This window comes from Centropristis striata, chromosome 16 (genome assembly GCF_030273125.1).
Source record: "Centropristis striata isolate RG_2023a ecotype Rhode Island chromosome 16, C.striata_1.0, whole genome shotgun sequence".
NCBI classification, from domain to species: Eukaryota; Metazoa; Chordata; class Actinopteri; order Perciformes; family Serranidae; genus Centropristis; species Centropristis striata.
In genome coordinates, this window is record NC_081532.1 from 27,916,476 (window position 1) to 27,936,149 (window position 19,674).

A 19,674-nucleotide genomic window follows, 5' to 3' on the forward strand; every position below is an offset into this window, starting at 1 on the left:
CTGAGTCTTATCAGCGGAAGATTAGTGCTGGAGATAAGGCCTCTAGGCAAGGCGTTGTGTTTAGCCTGTTTGAGGCTTCCTGTCATCATCATTAAGGCCGCTTCTCCGACGGCCACTGCAGAACAGAGCAGCCATTTGGAAAGACACCCAGTGAGGAGGAAGATGAAGGAAGACAGGACCGTTGGTCAGAAACAAGATGACGCCTATATTAAGTCTAATGAGCAGTGTAAGCACAGTCCCACGCTGTGGTGAAGGCACTTGAATGATGTAGAAACACTGCAGAATTTTATGGCTGTACCAGTGTATAATTATATCTCCCAGTCTTATTTTCCACAATAATTATGGTCAAAGTGTGGACATTTCCTTTAAGATATCCACTATACTTAAATATAATAAAGATATACAACAGAGTGTCGTGACATATTTTTCCACATAAATTAACAATAATAAGAGGTAGAGATCATCAGGAGTTACAGCTCAACTCATGCTGAACACGTCCCATGAAACACTTGAAAAAATGAAAGGTAATTCCTATTGTCCTCTGAAAACCGAACAGCAAAAACCTAGTCTAATGAGGCAGTGGTTTGCCTTGGAGACGGGGGAGGGAGGGTTGTCTGCTGAATCTAGCTGGCTGACTGGCTGACAGTAACTGTCTGTGACGCTTCTCTGCCGCAGGAGTCGTAGGCACTAGTGTATTGTGACAGAGTGCAACCTTTAAAGGCCATCAACTGATGCACAGCAGCACCCAAACCCAGCGACTCGGCCTGTGTCGGCCTCCTCCTCTTGTCTGCGGTGAGCACGCCTAAAAGCATCCGTGACCACACACATACAAAGGCAGGAACAGTCATACTGTATACACACACACACACAGACACTAGACTTTCCCTTCACTGCTCAACCAGAGATGTCTGACTGTTCAGTTTTAAGGAAACGTGTCACTTTATGAATCTGGAGAAGTCAAGGCTATAATACAGCCATCATTTGCCTTGTGCATTATGATCAATTACAAAATCTGTCTGTCAGTTGCCAATTAGTGTGGCACTCAAAGCCATTGGCAGTGACAGTGGACTAATGTTGCCCACGCAGAGAACAAAATCCTCTACTGCCACCTGCTGGTCGAAGCTACTAATAGCAACATTTTAAAGAGAGAACATAAAGAATGGTGATTATTTATTCACTCCAACCCTTGAATTCTGTTCTGGCTTTTTGATCCCCTCAGTAAACAGAAGCAGGGATTCAGTGATTTACCTTAAATTGAATCCATCTGACCTACTTTCTATTTTATCTTGTGTTAAAGGTCACCTCAGTCTGCTAATGTCACGACAAGTTAGAAAGAGAGTGATGAAACTATGCAGCTGTGTTACAGAAACGTGTACACCCTGTAGATAAGATATGTAATCACAGAGGGGGTGGTTGTGTCTTCCTGTGTGTTTGTACCTCTCATAGATGGTTTTGAGAGAGACCTGGTCGGACACTCCGTCACTCTCTTCCAAAAACAGGATGATCCATGACGTCCTGTAAGGCCACTCTTCTGTCAGGTTGATCCACGATGCCAGCCGGTCCCAGTTGAAGATGATCTGATTGGCCCTCAGCAGACGACCTGTCGAACAACAGTGTGGAGAATTAGTGGCCTTAAAGTCACTGGTGTACTTATTCTGCAAATCTGCCCCGAGAAAACAAACATCTCAGGATTGTGCAACGTCCTGATCATCTCATCTATAAATAATCTAAAAAAGTGGGCTGGTTATCAGTTTAAATCACCAAGAAATGCCACTGAGTTGTTGCATGACAGGATATTGTTAGTTCCTGCAAGCATCTGATATACTCTAACTGCAGTATATGACGTGTGTCACATATTATGGTTCCCATCCCACAAGCTATGGAGGCTTGTTGTCTCAACTTCAAACTGTTGAGTGTCAACTGCTTCTTAAACTGCTGATCGGTTCTGTTAGTGCTGTAGAATCTGTTGTCAATATATTGATGCATATGTGTACCATCTTCTTTTAAATCTTAATGTGCTGTCGTGTCATTATTGCAAACACAAATAACATATATTTTTAATTTAAATGCCTGTCAATTCTTTAATAAAATGCTTGCTTAAATGCACCGCCTCTGCAACCACATGGTAACCCCCATCAGAGCTTTGTTTTTTGTTTTTTTCCTGCTCCATCACCACTAATATTTTCCAATGACTTAACCTAACAATTAAATTGGGAATGAATGACTCGGATGTTGAAGGAAAAATACAATGTAATTTGCTCATATAACAAGGGAAGGGCGGTGCTGAAGCAGAATGTGGTTTATTATCTTCACCTGTGATAGAAACAATGTTGAGCAGCCTCCTCATAGTCTGTGGGCTGATGTCGCTGAACCAGTCCTCAGTCACCAGCAGCTTGGTCAAGTCGAAGGACATCTGTCTGGTGATGGAGCGCTGCATGTGCCGACGCCGGTATGTGTCCTTAACAGAACAGACAAGGAAGCAAAGAAAAACTGATGTCAGGATAAGAAGAGACATTTGATGTGTGAGTCATCTTGTTCCAGTGCAACTTTTTACTGTATCAAATTTCTTGACAAGAATCAGAATGACATTTTTATGAGGACTCTGTGTCAGCAGGGAGAGCAGGAAGTGTCCTACAGTTACAGCTGTAAAACCAATACAGCCACAGAAAACATTTATCAGCCTTCTACTCAACAGGGAAGGGAAAATAAGATCTCTCTGAAGGCAAATTGAAAGCACAAGTGGAACAAAAGCATGAATATTACTCTTGACCCTTGCAGAGGTTTTGATTACTTATGCGTCATCCCTGCAAGCTGCATCATGAGACAGGAGAACAGGCATTTCAGGATCAACATGTGATCTCAGGCCATGTCATAAAACCTTATGCCCTGAGGAAAACATGTAAATAAGTGCCTAGGGCCTCTCATATTCTGACTTCTGACTCCCTGTGCACCCTATCCATGTTTAAGCATACTACCATACAACCAATTTATACATTTATGTGCTATCTGACTATGAATGTGGTGAGTGAAACCAATTAAAAGCATTTTTTTGATGATTTTTGTCACTGTAATTAGTCGCTTTTTCCATCTTCCCTTCTATATCATCCATCTTTGCATGAGTAAAACATATAATTCCCTGAAACAGCCGATAAAAAAGAGCCGCTGTCCAAAGCTGAACAGTCATGACAAACAGGCAAGCTATTGACACAGATCTAGCAGAGAACATCTGTGATGATATCAGACAGCTGCCATGGTCATGAGCCAAGGCGAGGCTTTTGGTTGACTTTGAAGTCGTAACGCCAGTCTCATGACCTCTTTCTCAGAGAGATGAAACATATGGCCACCACTCAGTCAGAACTGAAAAGGTCCATCATACAGACAGAAAGGCTGACTTTTCAACACATATTGAATTTTACGGTAGCTTTACACCTTTATAGCTTCACTGAGATAATTCTGTCTGTGTTTTCTTACTTCGACTGGTCATTCTCCCTGCTGACATGCTGGTCATTCTGTGAAACATGGTTACACTTTGGGAGGGTGCAATGATTGATTTGTTTTTCTAGATCTGAGGACAAAAGTAATCAAATGATTTTCATGATTTAATTTCACTAGAGCAGGAAATATGATTATTTCAGTCCTTGCCTTAAAAAGGTATTGAGTACCGATGGTTTTGATTTATTCTTCAAAAATACTGAATGCAGAGTTCAGTTCAAGATGATGGTAATCTTCGTTGTAAAGGGGGTTCATTTAATTCCAATAAATAGAAATAAGATGCCAGAGATAGTCCTAATGTCATCCACGACTTGAGAAGCCACATGAAAATGGAGAGCCACTAATTCATTTTCCCCTCGTGCCCTCATTTTAATCTCCACTTGTAGAGAGAGGGCCCTCCTGCCAAGAGCTAGCTAGTGGCGGAGGGCAAATAAAAAGAGCATGGCTCTCCATAATAGAAGGGCCAACACCAATAATTGAGGGTACTAGATAAACCCGAGGTACAAACAAATGTCAAACAAACAAACAAGAGAGGGAGGCGGGAAGGAAGGAGGGGTAGTGGGAAGGTCTCGCAGGGGGGGAGGAAGGCATCAGCGACAGCAGCAGAGTCACTTAGCCTCCTGCCAGCAGACCTGGTGCCAGTGTTTTGTCACAGGGACCCACTGCTGCTAGGCCTTGTCATTAGGCTGTGGCAACGCAGCAGGAAGGATAAACAGTCATTACATCAATTACACCAGGAACCTTGGCCGCACACCGAGCACCTCTCTTCTCGTCTCTGTGTGTCTCCTTCTGTCCTCTGGCCTGCACGCTGCCTGCCAACACCACGCCTGTACTCAACCCCCCCTCCTTCAGGGAGGAGGCTGAAAAGAGAGAGGGTTTCCAAGGCAGCATCTCTAACCCTAATCCGTTGTTTTCTATTCATGTTGTGGTGAACAAACTGCATTTTAATTTTGCTTGATTAATGTCAAGACGTCAAGCATTAATTTCCAGCTGTATATTTCCTGATAACATGTGGGAATCAGTGTGGTGGGAACATTTTTTTATTATACCTCTTTCTATAAAAAACACACATATGTCTCCATTTTTAATTTACTATCAAGAGCTTCTCTGCAATTTGTTATTATTGTTGGCTTGTTGATTTGGTTTTTATGGGTTAGGGCGGGGTGTGAACTGTGTCTATTTAGGGTGACAAGTAGAATAAACAGTGCTTGATATATTGGTCTTGGTATTTGTAATTTGGATTAGCCACAGTATAATCCTACTCTTGGAGCCTGTTCCATTAAGCAAGTTTATCAAATAAGCCAGGCGTATTTCATTTTATCTGACTAATTTTCAGTGGATTCGGTTCCATAGAGCGAATTCAACTAGTTTCCCCAGCACAAGTTATCATAGTAACTGAGCTTGAACTAAGCTGAATTTGCTTTATGGAACTGAATCAACTGAAAGCAAGTCAGAAAAAAGTGGCTTATTTGGCAAACTCGCTCTGTGGAACAGGGCCCTGGACTTTGATTCCTATAATTGCCTGTCTATATTTATTATCATTCTTCCACCTATGACTCATATTGCACCCACAGCCATCTGAGAAGGGATTTCTCTTTGAGTTGCCTTTCCCATAGAAGTCTTTTGTTCTAGTGCCATGGTTCTTTCTTGTCTTCTTTAGTTAGAGAGCTTTGTTGGGAAACATTGATGTGGGGCCATAAAATCCCAGATGAAATATTGTTTGTGATATTGGTCGAAACAAATAAACTTGACTTAAGTAGGTGTTACCCTGCGGTTTAGGGCGGTCTTGCTGCCAAACTTGGCCTGGTCTTGACTGCCCAGAGACATTTTCCTGTCCATTTCTTCATGCCATCCTGGACGGAGAGAGAGGTAGGGACAAAGATTAATGAATGCCTTTGAATGAAGAGAGTATTACATGTCTTTTATCGAACAGAATCTTCAGAACCTATCAATCCATGCTCCTAATGGCCCAAAACTGTACATACAATATGATGTATATAAGCCCTTATTATGTACCCTCAGCAGGCGCTGGCTCTCCATTGACAGGGGTTGCCATGCAGAGCTTCTTGGCCGCGCTGAGGCCTCTGCTGTTGAGGAACACAGGCAGGTGGACGATGTTCCTCATGTAGTCGTGCCCGTTGATGTTGGAGTCTCTCAGAACGCTGTTGAGGTTTTGGTTGATAGCTTTGATGATAATATGGGGGTCACTGGCAAAGATGGAGATAAAAGGGCCTTTGGAGAAGAGTACCCTCACCTGGAATGCGAAAGGAACCATAAGTGAGTTTGTATAGGACATCATTCACAAATTTTTTATTATTACATGAAATGTTTTTAAACTAGATACTTGCTGCACTGCTACACAGTTCCTACAGTCAAATTCAAGGAATTTTAAAGCATTTTAGGTTACATTTTGAAGGTTTTGCAGCAGCTCATAGCTGTGGTAACATTATACTTCACTTTTTTATCACAATAAATGAGATGTTATTGTGACACAAACAACCAAAATAAGAATGGTGACAAATTAAAACACAGTTTCATATTTCCACATGCGTCACCTGTTTGTTGTCACCTGTAGTAGTTATAAGTAGACTTGGCATCCCATTTAATCTAAACTTCAAGCAAGTACATTCAAAATGCAAGCACTTTTTTTTAAACCTTGGAAGCCCAATATTTAAATTGAAGAATTTTCAAGGATTTACAGCACTGGTAGATAACCTGTACTATATCTAATGAGAAAAAAAAAACAGATGTTCAACTGATTTGTTATCAAAAATAGGTAGTTTACAATCTAAATGACCAACAACAGCATGACAGCTCGAGGCAACAGTCAGCTGTTGTGTTTAAACCTAATGACTCCCGTGAGAGCGGACTGTGAGAGCACATGGTGTCGGGGATTTCCACTTTGCTAACTAAAGGACATTGTCCAAGTGTCACAGGACATCGATTTGTGCTACATGCTTACACGGCTTGTTAACCCCTCACCCCTCAGATGATGATGAACTTCCGCCTCTACTGCAGCTGGCTGCACCATCAATTAACGTACCGTCACATGTTTGTGTCTTTAACTCACATTATCTGGTAGGAAAAGTAAACAGACTGAAGAAAAAATGTTTTGTGTCATTTGTGTTTGTGGATCTCTGAATACAAGATGGTTTCAGAGTGACTGGGATTTGCTTGCAGACATGAGGAGATTACATTAACACACAGGAGGTTGCCATCCTCTCTGGGATTACTTCATAAAATAATAACATTTAGCTAAAGGAAATTTTATTACAGCAGCTGAGAGGAGGATTCTATACTTGGAGGCGAGCTGAGGCAGCTGGGAACACCAGGGTGGCTGCACAGCGCTGGAGATGTGTGGGCTCTGTGTGTGCAGGTGAAAGACCCACTGAAAGTTCAGGCCACATGGCAGCAGCTCCACAACAGTCCGTCTCATGGTTAGAAATTTGCTTGAGTGACAGATGTTGAAAATGTAATGCTTCATATTATCTCGTTATCAGTTAACACGAAGCTCCATTCATTATTCATGTTCACAGAAGCATGTGAAAACACCCACCGTGTCCAGCATCTGCAGAACTTTATCCTGCTCACAGGCGTCCAGTCCGTCGATGATGACAGCCATGCGTGTCTGGTTCTGAGTAAAGCCATCAATGGTTTTCGCCATTTTTGACATTAGTTCCACTTCATGCTTCAGAACCTGGTGAGAGACGGGCAGAAAATCAATGGCTCAAAACAAGTAAATAAGAAGAAATTCATTGGATTATGAACTACAGCAGGGGTTCCCAACCTGAGGTCCGGGCCCCCCTTAGGGAGGCACCAGAGATCACAGGGGGTGCGCGAAACTTTCTCTGCTTTGAGGTTATCAATATATTTGTTAAACCAACAAAAAAACCAGTCTAAAAAACATGCAGCCAAGATTTAACTGGTGACTCTAAATTGGCCTTAGGAGTGAATGAGAGCATGAATGGTTGTTTCTATGTCAGACCTGAGTTAGTCTGGAGACCTGTCCAGGGTGTACCCTGCCTCTCATCCCCTACGGCCCGAGTTCAGATAATCGGTTAAGGAAAATGGAATAATCAAAAGTCTGTATAAACCCACTTAAGGACATATTTTGCTCTGCATTTTAAAATATTAAGCCATTTTGTGTGCCAGTGTGTGTTTTTTTGGTGTGTGCCAGTGTGTGTGTGTGTGTGTGTGTGTGTGGGGAGTATGGAAAGCCATGGCAACAGGAGGTAAAAGACTTTGCATTTATCAAGTAAATAAAGTGTGTGAGTCTACCTTCATAAATCCTTCACTCTTGAGTCTGTGCAAGTTGTTGGCAGCACTGTGCAGCCGTTTCCTCTGGGAGTTAAGGACGGAGTCTGCAACCTGCCACCAGGTTCTACAGTTGAGCAGTAAGGCCAGGCCGACCACACTGGCCATGGCTATCAGCACTGCATTCACCGTCAAGTTCTCAGGGTCCACCTGCAACAAAATAAAACCATTGGAACTGATTGCTGGGGCCTTCACTGACCTAGTGGTTCGAGGGCACACTGTTTAAACACAGTGGCACCAGTTCATTGCTCTAACTCACCCTGAAGATGGCCAAAAGGGCCATACCAGTGATCAGGCATCCCAGTGTCAAGGCAAACAGCACGAAGGAGGGGACACAGCATGTTTTCTTCCACTTCTTACCTGTGGTATGAGAGAAAGTAGAGGATGATGTCAAAGAGACACACTTAGCTTAGAAACCCCCAAAAAACTAGATCTTTTTATGTACACTGAATTGAGACGTTTACACATTTAACCCTCCCGTTCTGTTCGTTTTTCAAGAATAGCAAAAATGTTTGCGGGTCAATTTGACCCGGGGCATTATCTAAAAGTGTCAGTAACCCAATCCCAATAAACATTGTTTATATTTCATCATTAACTCCATTACTTACCATCTCAATCAATGTTTAGTGCAATGGTGTTCTTTACCTTTCACAGATCATGTTTTAATGAGGATAATTCACACATTTTTCATTAAAAATGCATGTTAAAACTTTTTTTAATGTAAATTGGAAAGACCTACAAAATACAATGGTATTACATGATATTGATATGTGAAATTAACCATTTTCATTGTATATGTTGATTACACTTATTAAGCCAAGCAAGTTTCATTCCCCCCCCCAAAAATTTTTTTTTACTATTTTATTTCACAACATATAAGTAGGGTTAAAATGTTTTCAACTGAATATATATCAAAAAACACACAAGTTTAGCCAGCTTTCCAACTTTTAGGGTAATATGACTGACATGTAAAAGCCAACGTTACCTTGGATCTCATCTTTCTTGAAAACCCTGAAGAGCCTGGTGGCCATGAAGCCAAACTCCCTCTCACAGGCATCAGAGAGCGTGGCGACCATCTCAGCCATGGAGGTCTCCCCTCCAACACTGGACAGCCGATTATAGTCTGTGAACAGGAACCTGTGTGACGTGTGAGAGAAATCATGCTTTGATTTGATCAGTTACAATTACAGCAAACGGCACATGGGACAGGGACTAAACAAAGTGGGTGCTTTCACACCAACAGCAGTTGGTGCGCTCTAAACAGTCCATTCGAATCAAAAGCCCTTAGTTCGGTTCGTTTTCGTCGGTGTGAAAGCATCAATCGCACTCGGGTGCGCACTAAATCAAGTGGACCGAGTCCTCCAAAAAGAGGTGGTCTCGGTCCGCTTGATTCCGCACCAAATGCCAACCTCTGGTGCGGTCCCTCTGGTGAGAACGCAAACCTGGACCAACTCAGGTCTAAACTAACTATTCGAAATGCACCAATGCTTAATTTGCGTTCTGCCTGTATATTCTCCTACATTCATTCATGTCATGACCTACCAACACATGGCTAATTTGAATATTCAAATTAGCCATGTGTTGCGCAGCTGCTGAAAGAATGTTGGGGAAACACTGGTATGAAATTAATTTAATCTGTAATATACATGTTTCATTCGATCCAACCCCATACATTTCAAAATACTTCTCAGAGTACGCATACTGATAACAATATCATCCACATCAGCAGGACAGCATTAGTGAAAATAGCGCGTCTCCTCTGCCTGAAATGACGTGATATGTGCCTTCGCCGGATCCATTATTTCCGATGATTGTTCTCCAGCTGCAGCCGCGACTCATTCTAGAACTGGATATTTTGCCAGAAATGTGTAATGTTGATGATATAAAAAGCAAGGGCCAGCGCGCGAAACAGTGTGTGAACGTGTCGCTCCATTGTGAAAGTTGAAATTGGCGTTATTTCCACCGGAAGATGACGAAACATCATTCAGACCAATGTGGTTCGTTTGCATGTGTGAACGCGGACCACACGTAGTCTGTATGCTACAATGTAACAATTTTACTGCCTGGTGCGGACCAAATAATCGAACTAGCGGTGTGAAAGCACGTGAAATATTACATTTTTTTGTCTTGGACTTGGGAATACTAATAGAACTCAGCAGTGAGTGTTTGTGTGTGTGTGTGTGTGTGTGTGTGTGTGGCCATCACCTGACAGGCAGTGCGCGGGTGGTCTGCTCAGGAAGTTCAGGGGGGTTGACAAACATCAGTTTGAGCAGCAGCTCCAGGTAACCGACCTGGCGCGCCAGACGGGTGCTGATGACCCACGCCCAGTTCCAGCTCTCCCTCTCACGCCGACTCCCAAAGTACACCAACACTGGAGACAACAGAAGAGGTGGTTTGGTTTTAGCTTCTTAGTGATGCCAGAAAAATGATCATTTCACAATTACCATGGTTAGAAAGCTCTCTTAAAAATCAATAATAATGAGTGTTAAAAAGCTGAAAAGCTCATCATCATGTTTGTTATTGGTTGTATAATGGCATGCTCTAGTGAGCAAAGCAGAGTTTCATTCCGACTCCAATCAGACTGTTTAACAGCAGCACCACATAATACAGCACTGTTTGTTCCACCAGGTCACTTTACTGGTTTATTTGCACAATATCTGTTTACATCCAACCACATTAGGCCTAGATTAGACCTTCTGTATTTTTTCTATATTATATGTGGCATATACCACTTATATATTTAAATATATTTATTAATTGATGTCCATACTACTACATGCTACAACATTTTTAACCTATTTAACATGCTAAAATATATCTTCTCCAATGTGCAATATCTGTAAAAATCAAAGTACTTTCCATAAACAAACAAACACAACAAATGTCTATTAATAATAAATGCCAAATAGCAGAAATGTATGTATAGAATGTATGTATATGTCTTACTTTTTTAAAATTCTTTATTCTGCTTTCTATATCTATATGTCTGTACTTTCAGCTGCTGTAACAAATTAAATGTCCCCAATGTGGGGAAAAATATCTTATCCTATGAATATGTTATCTTAAAGCATCATACAGAAAAGCTTTATCTTGTACAGGACAGATGTGCTTGCAATTATTTTTTAATGCTATTATGTGGCGATTACGTTAATTGTTTTGTTATCTCAAGATAAGAATGCTGAATTTATCGTGATAACAAGATGATTTATCATGAGAAAACTTAAAATTAGAGTCTGCTTCATCTTATCACACCTGACTTGTCATCAATTTACAGTCCTGACTGTCTGGGAGGATTCCTCACTGAACAGTCACCAAATTTAAGGCATAAATGCATAGTTTTGTCCGCTGCAGTGTGGTCATCACAGCAGACGATCAGAGTGGCCAAAGAAGAGAGTTTGACCATCTGTATGCTTAACAAGAATAAGTAGCAAAGAGGAAACAACTTTTTGTTTTCATTATCTCAAGAGAGCAAAGCTTGTTTTCTTGAGACAAAAAATATAAACCTCGTCATCTTGAGATAAAACACTTAAAAATAGATGCAAGCACAGTTATTCCCATCTTCTTTAATCTTGTAAAAAAATAATAAGTATTAGTATTTTAATAATCTATATAATAATTCTGTGGGAATTTGTTTTCCAACAATTCAACCATGTTTTGTGGTCACAAAAACAAAACATGAAAATATTTCATCATGTAAATCAACCACTTCAAGGAGGCTGCACACTGAATTTCCACACAGTCTCATTGCATTTCTACCTCATCTGTTTCCTCACCAAAAAAGATGTAAAGCAGAGCGAGGAGGCTGAGGGAGACGGCGATGGCCAGCCGGGGATCGACAGTGAAGCCCAGAACCACGGCCACTGAGCCGCAGAGCAGCAGTGTGAGAAACACCACCAGCCACGAGAACTGGAACAATGGCTCTATCTGCTGGCCTGCAAAGGTCTTCATCTCATCTGAAGGAGAAAGAGAATCTCTTATTGGATGTTTTAATCACATATAAAGGAATATTAAAATATAGTACAATATATGAAAGAGGTGGAGGAAAAAAATTTAGCATAGTATCGAGATATTTTGCGTGGCAGTTTAATATCGATTCATGGTTCAAGTGTTCCGGTGGGCCGCCAGTATTTTCGCCGTTTTCCGGAGTTGTTGCGGGCTCACTTTTAAGAATATCCTGGATATACTGGTATCATATGAAACTAGAAGATCTAAGGAATCTATAGGAAATGTGCGTCAATATATAATGTTGAGAAGTTGTCGAAATTACGCTGCAAAGTTAGGGTTTTTTTATGTTCCATTCCAAAAAATTCAGAGCAGTGAAGCTTAAAGGTGAGGAAAGTTTGTTAAAATGCTGCAGTTGTTGTCGTCCATACATGTTTGATATCAGTTGAGTTCAGTTTGACTGAATACTTTGTTGGTCAGTCTGTGGGTTTGACTCTCATTGTGGAGAAATAAAAAGACTGAAGTGAGATGAATAGACTGAGAGTTTTCTCTTATTTGACAAAACAATTCTTGATTGAATTTTATTTTGTGGACACAAAATGCAGTTAAAAAGTTAAATCGCATTATATTTTATCGCAATACTCACCATATCGCAAAATGCTTAAAATCGCAATAATATCGTATCGTGACTCAAGTATCAGGATAAAATCAAATTGCGGGGCCTCTGCTGATTCACACCTCTACTATGTGAGGATATGAAATCATGTAAAAACATTGCCATTTAACAGGGCTTGAATAAACAAGAAAAAAGGCACAGTCTAAAAGATAATTTTTCACAATTTGGTACTTTTTATCTTTGTAAGAGACCGTGGGCTTACTTACCCTCCAGTTTCTTAAGAAGGAAAGACTTTCCGCTGCCCCACTGAGCATACAGTCCAACACAGATAGGTGGCTGCATGGTGGGCTCACTGAGGATGTCGGCTAGAGCGCTGCTATACAGGTCATAACCCAACATGTCTCCATCTGACTCAGAGGGGGACAGGTGCTCTGAGAGAGAAAGAGAAAAACAGTGCAGAAGAAGATAAGAGAAGACAAAGTAATGCATCTTTTCTGATTTCTTTTTTACGACAAGGCTATATTTGTTTTGTCATGGATTTCTTTCTGGATGAAATGGGAAAAAATGGTTCATACTGGCTCCAAATATCTGAGTGAGGATGCTTTTCTGGTGGGTACAGTCGATGTTGTACGGTGTCTCTCCAGCTTTGTTGGGGCGGTAAAGCAGGCGGCCATCTTTTGGGTTCCTCAGCAGCAGCTCGGCCAACTTCCGGCTTCGTCCTCGGATGGCGATGTGGAGAGGAGTGTCTCCTTTCTGCGGGGAGAAAAACACTGAGTTGACTGAAAAATAACCATCAGGAAAATACACCAAAATAGTGTGGGAAAAGGAAATAACATAATCAAAGTTCTGTTCTGACAAGATTTTTTTTGGACAAGTGTGTTTATGTGCAAAGTGTCTTTTAAAAAGTACCTTTTCCACTGCGGACACTTTGGCTCCTTTATCCAGCAGGAGTTCCACTATTTCTATGTTCCTCATTTTTGTGGCTTTAATAAGTGGGGTCTCCCCCTCCTAAAATGCAAAAATACACAATATTTAATTAACATCACTTTAAAATGTATTTTGAACAGAACACATTTTGACCAGGACCCACAGTACAGAAGAGAAAAAAGATCATCAATTCAAGAACAAGACTTCTCATTGAGTGAGACTTGTTTAAACACAATAACAAATAGATCAGATGCAGCCAAAGGTAAGGAGAGCAGTGGTGGAAAAAGTATTCAGATCCCTTACTTACTTACTTTAAGTAAAAGTACAAATAAAACACTGTGAAATTACTCCACTACAAGTCAAGTCCTGCATTCAAAACTTACTGGAGTAAAAGTACAAAAGTATCAGCATCAAAATGTACTTAAATCATCAAAAGTAAAAGTACTTGTTATACAGAATGGCCCCATTCAGACTGTTTTTATATTCTGAATATGTCAATACATTATTTGTATTAATACATTTATGTAAGTAGTGTTTTAATTTTGTAAAGATAGGGCTCATTCAATTACTTAATACAGTCTTGTAAGATTTTATTAAAAAAAGTCTAATCACTTTAAATTGATCATGTTTTTTATGTTAAATCTCAACCTGAAAAAGTAACTAAAGCTGTCAGCTAAATGTAGTGGATTAAAAAGTACAATATTTGCCTCAAAACGTAGTGGAGTAGAAGTAAAAAGTTACATAAAGTGTAACACTCAAGTGTTTTCAGGACGAAAGTTCTTTTCAGTAGTGAGTGCAGATGGTGCAAGATTATTTATTTTTGTATTGTTCTGTTTGTCGATTATGTGTGTAGAAGTATAAGTATAAGAGAAATCAGTAGAATTTAAGAAATGTGCTGTAGAGGCACCAATTAAGGAGTTTAATGGTCAAGAAATCGTGCATTTAACTTCTTCACTGCCGAGTATGCCCTACCTTAGTGCAGCTCTCGGTGTCAGGGTTACACTGAAGGATGTCTCTCACCATGGTAGCGTTACCTTTCTCCACAGCCCAGTAGAGGGCAGTCTTTCCATCCTGATGTGGAAAGGACAAGGCTTGATCTTAATAAACTGTTTTAAAGTCATATGTATATACATGTGTAGCATTATGCATGGGGCATCAAGTAGCGTCTGTTTATATGGCAATGATATTAGTGCACCCCCATGGATTAAAGTTCACTTTAGCAAGACAACAAGAGAGGTGAACAGTATTGAGTAGCACTGTGACATATCACATTGGGAACACAAGGAGACCTCATGTCTGTTTTCAAACATCAATAAGGCAGAGAGAACAGTGGGAGTGGAGCTCCTACCTGGCCCCTGACGTCAATATCAGCATATTTGTTCAGTAGAGCTCGGACTATCTCCACATGACCTCCTCTCACTGCTCCGATAAGCATCGTCTCCCCGCTCTGACAGAGATGGTGTAAGAGTGACAGAAAAACACAGAGAGGCATGAATTATGTTTCATATCAACTACTATTTCCACATCTTCAAACAGCGAGCGTGTAGTGCTGCTGCAGGTGGCCTCACCCTGTCTAGGATGTTGACATAGGTGCCGGCATCCAGCAGGTCCTGTACAATCTCAGTGTGACCTTCCTTGGCAGCGATGGCCAGGGCTGTGTTACCATCCTTGTCGGTCATGTTGACGTTTGGGTTACTCTTCAGCAGCTCCTTTACAACCTCCGTATAGCCACCTTTCACTCCCACAATCAGAGCTGTCATTGAGTTCTGAAAAGACACAACATTAGGAATTTAAATGTACAAATATTCCACCCAAAAAATTTCAAGACTAAAGATGTTTCCTCCGTTTATTGACTAGGTGTCATGGTTTTGGTTGGTGTTTAATATGGCAAATGTTCAATAATTTATGGCTGACAATTAACAAACTGTATTGCACAAATGTTATCAGTTTATTTCAGCAGCTCTGGGATACACTACAGGCTTAATGGCAATTTATCCCTGATATACTGTCTAGCAATCCCAATAACTCATATATTTTTCCAGGCACTAGAGTCTCTAAATCACACATAAATTAATTGCTCTGCATCATTAGCTCCTATAGTTCCATCTGATTATTGATGTCATATATCCAACTATCGCATCGTTCAGTTTGTGACAGCACAGATGCAACATGACTCGAAGGAGCACAGATGCGCTGCGTCATGGATGCAATCAATTATTTAATATTTCAGTTTACTAATGAGTTTGTGGCGCTTGGGAGCATTAAATCTTGATTATGTGAAAACTACACTGGTGATAACAGGCCGCTTTGTGTGTCACAGCACCCAAGATGAACCCAAAACGAAATTAAACTTGCTCAGCTGTTAAACTACCTGTGCAGACTACAGAATCAAATATTAACATTGTTGCAGAAACACTACCAAATGTTATAGCATGTCAGATAACTGTACATGCAAAGCCACATATAAGGCACCGTAACATGGGTATTAGCACTCAAAAACTAAAATAATAACTTCAAAGTTGCAAAGGCTCCCCAACCATTCCAGACATATCAAAAACCCCTGAAGATAAAAACTGCTATTATTGTGGCCAAAGGTAATAATCAATTATTTTATTATTTGATCATTTGAATCACATTGTACTTTAATTAATAACTTGACATTGTATCTGAATCTGAAAAAATAATAATTTCTATATTTTATAATTATGTCAACTTCAGCTGTAAACTTCAATTCTACTTTATTGAAGCAGGACAATTATTCAAAATATGTTAGTCGCATCACTTATTCTATACTGTGTATATCTCTGCATATATTTAAACATATTTATTCATTGATGTTCATACTACTACATGTAACAACTTATTTAAACTTATTTAACATGCTTATAATTAATATATTTTCTCCAAAGTGCAATATCTGCAAAATGCAAAGCATTCTCAGGAACAAACAAACACAAAAATATATATTAATAATAAATGCCAAATAGCTGAAATGTATGTATAAAATTTGTACAGAATGTATGTATATGTCTTATTTTTTTATATACATATTTTGTCTTCTATATCTATGTGTCTGCATCTTGAGCTGCTGTGACAACTACATTTCCCCACCGCGGGATAGATAAAGTCATATCTTATCTTATCTTATAGACAGAGTACAAAAAGTACAAAAAGTCCCAATATTGCTTTGTAAGTGAAACTTTGTGAAGTCTTTCTACATGAAAGCATGATGGTGTTAGATCTCTTAAGCAAGCATTCACAAGAACTACAGAATCTACTTACGGCTCCTTCTTGGTCCACATCTGCTCCGTTGGCTAGAAGGTGCATCACGCTGTCGTAGTGGCCCTTCCTGGCTGCCCAGATCAAAGGAGTGGTACCATACTGCAATTAAAGAAAGAAATATGTTCTTATGTATGGGGACATGAAGGAAGGATAATAAATAAAGGAAGCGGAACTTTGGGAAATGGAATGTCTGATGTGGACCAAAACTCTTATAGCACTAATTAAAACAAGTAAATGATGAACATCTGTCAGTGTGTAGTTACCTTGTCGGAGCAGTTGACCTTGGCTCCGTGCTGCAGCAGGAGATGCACGATCTCTGCGTGGCCTCGACCCGCCGCCCAGATAATGGGGTAGACGCTGTACTGTTGGGCCAGAGGAGAGGGGTGAAGTCATGCTGACAGTAACTAATGATCAGTGTCAGGCCTGCGGTCATACTAACGCTTTAAGCCACTTTACATGACTGAATCAGCAGGTAATGGGGGAGGCTTCGCACTGCGCAGGTGAAGAGCAGGGTTGTGGTTGGCGTTCGCATTTTTGTTCATGTAAAATTATGTGTACTGACATTTATAACTAAAGTTTCAGGTTTTTTTTTTCCTGTTTTGTTTATTGAAATGTTCAGGGCATTCATGGACCAGCTGTTCAGTTTCTAAGTTTCAATGCCCATTTTCAGACAGGTAAATTTACATAGGTAAATGCCTCTATACATGGAGAGATAGAGATATAGAAATAGTACGTAATAAAGTCAACAACAACAACAACAATAATCATCATCATCATCATCATCATCATCATGATAATAATAAATAAAAATCAAAGTAAAGAAATGACAAATTGAAATAAAATCAAAGAGAAATGGCAATAATGGTATTAAAAAACGTATGATAATATTCAAAGTGAAATGTTTAGCATTTTTAACAATTGACCTGAAAATTGGAAAATATTTATGAGGCAATCAGAGTAAAATCTCCTTCTCAAAACCTTCTTTCAATTAAACTAAAGAGACTATTTCCATGTCATGTTATGATGCTATTTCTTTTATTTTTATATGGAGGTAATACAAAATAAAGTGTGTCATTCTGTATGTTGCCAAGTATGTATGCTCCCAAAATACAGCAGGGACTTTTATGCATATAATGTGGGACTGCACCATAACTTTTGGAAAATTGTTGTACGGACACTGTCGAATGTAATTGACATCGTCTGGATGATGACTCTCAAATTTGTATGAATGAAAGGTCTAGAAGGGAGGGTAAATTCAAAGGTGATGTTTTCAGAAAATATTCTCTGTCTTTTGTATTGATGCATACATATACCTGTGAAAACCAATAAAAAATGAGTACAAAAAAAATAAAAAATAAAGTGTGTCCAGTCTCAGTACCTGACCAGTGATGTTGGGGTTAGCTCCTTTTTCCAAGAGCAGCTGGACCACATCTGTACGACCTTTATAGGCTCCCCACATGACAGCAGTCCAACCTCCCTGATAGGAAAAAACATACATAGCGGAGAGAATTTGTTCATGACTGTAAATCATCTCTACATGCAGTGTAGGTGTTTTTTTTTTTAAACGTGATAAGGGTGTACTTAAGGGTAACATTGGTATTAAATTCAAGCATAATAGGTCAAATCTGAGCAGATTTTGTGGTTGGAAAATGTGCTATTTACAGCTGGTGTGACACACTTTCCAGTGAGGGAACAGTATCACACAGTGTGGTTTATAATAATCCCACTGTGATGACTGGCTGTGATCTGTCCTGTGCAGCTTAGATACGCCCCACAGGCCAATGAGTCAGTTGATGTCCTGAGTTATTTCCATAAAGTCACAGAGGCCAAGGATGTAAAACCAACTCTAAATGTCTGATCATACTTGATATATAGTGGAGGAAATAAAAAGTGTAATCTTTGAGTGGCTATGTAGACATTTAATGCATCACTTGCACAACCTACTGATGGATAGGATTATATGTTTTTAGGTTTCTGGCTGCTGGAAATGGATTACATCACAACTAATACCAAATGTGCCCATCCTTAGGTAATAAATATGTGCATCTCATCTGCATGTTGCCAATAATCTGCTCATGAATATACAGGATAGCTGCTACATCAAGCCTGCAGACTGTCTGCCTCAGAAAGGTTTAGACTAAATCACATCACTGCCCCATGCCGAGACAACCAGAGCTCAGTAAATGGTATTACTTCTGGAGAGGAGCCATCACACATCAAGTAATTTCATTTTATGTCCATATCAAGGCTAATGGATCATTCTGTTCAACCAGCACTGGGGTCATTACAATTTACAGGAACCACTAATGCACATAGAACCAAGACTTTACTGTATTTTCAACCGTAGGCCTCGTATTAAGAGTCAACTTACAGTCCAAATTAAAGGAGCTTGTAAATCAACCTCTGTAGTTTAGAAGTGCCTTATTGTTCCATGTTGTTTGGCTATCATATTTTTCCCCTTAAATGACTATTGTGAAATGATTTCAGCTCTGAGGAGGATACAGAAGTATATTTAATCTTGCACCAGCCTCCAGCCCAGTTTTAATAATAATTTCTCTAGGGGTTTACATGCTTTCCCCGTGTCAGCGTGGGTTCTCTCTGGGTCCTCCAGCTTCTTTCCACAGTCCAAATACATTCAGGTTAGGTTAACTGGTGATTCTAAGTTAATAAAGGTGTGAATGAGAGCGTGAATGGTTTTTTCTGTCTCTATGTGTCAGCCCTGTGATAGTCTGGTGACCTGTCAAAGGTGCACCCCGCCTCTCACCCAAAGTCAGCTGGGATCAAGCTATAAAGCCTTTCCAGAGAATGTGATATCATTATTATTATCCTACAGCAGGGGGCGGCAACCTTTGCTAACAAAAGAGCCATCGTCGGCCAAAATAAGAAACACAAACTGTCGAAAAATGAGCCGCATACCTTCTTCTGAACCTTAGAATGAAGAAAAAACAGCCAACTAGGTCAAATTAGTAAATTAGCGCGGCAACATTAATAACAGGTCATAATGAGCATTTATTATGTAATTTTGTCAGAATGCAGTGAGGACCCAGGAGCAAATCAGTGGCTGGAAACCGATGAAATATCTCAGGAGATTTGGAATGGAA

General features: G+C 40.1%; 1 protein-coding gene across 3 annotated transcripts in view; it reads right to left on the reverse strand.

Moving 5' to 3' along the window:
• kidins220a (kinase D-interacting substrate 220a) overlaps positions 1-19,674 on the reverse strand; it is a 55,898-nt gene that overhangs the window by 26,815 nt on the left and 9,409 nt on the right. For all 3 annotated transcript variants that reach the window (XM_059353229.1, XM_059353231.1, XM_059353230.1), the window contains exons 5-23: positions 17,952-18,050; positions 16,837-16,935; positions 16,574-16,672; positions 14,860-15,057; positions 14,640-14,738; positions 14,264-14,362; positions 13,274-13,372; positions 12,940-13,117; positions 12,631-12,795; positions 11,580-11,759; positions 10,012-10,177; positions 8,792-8,943; positions 8,066-8,166; positions 7,771-7,956; positions 7,049-7,189; positions 5,509-5,746; positions 5,260-5,345; positions 2,314-2,458; positions 1,438-1,600 (exon numbers count right to left, since the gene is read on the reverse strand). In XM_059353229.1, coding sequence (XP_059209212.1) covers positions 1,438-1,600; positions 2,314-2,458; positions 5,260-5,345; positions 5,509-5,746; positions 7,049-7,189; positions 7,771-7,956; positions 8,066-8,166; positions 8,792-8,943; positions 10,012-10,177; positions 11,580-11,759; positions 12,631-12,795; positions 12,940-13,117; positions 13,274-13,372; positions 14,264-14,362; positions 14,640-14,738; positions 14,860-15,057; positions 16,574-16,672; positions 16,837-16,935; positions 17,952-18,050 — 2,693 coding nt within the window. The remainder of the gene's footprint in view (positions 1-1,437; positions 1,601-2,313; positions 2,459-5,259; positions 5,346-5,508; positions 5,747-7,048; positions 7,190-7,770; positions 7,957-8,065; positions 8,167-8,791; positions 8,944-10,011; positions 10,178-11,579; positions 11,760-12,630; positions 12,796-12,939; positions 13,118-13,273; positions 13,373-14,263; positions 14,363-14,639; positions 14,739-14,859; positions 15,058-16,573; positions 16,673-16,836; positions 16,936-17,951; positions 18,051-19,674) is intronic.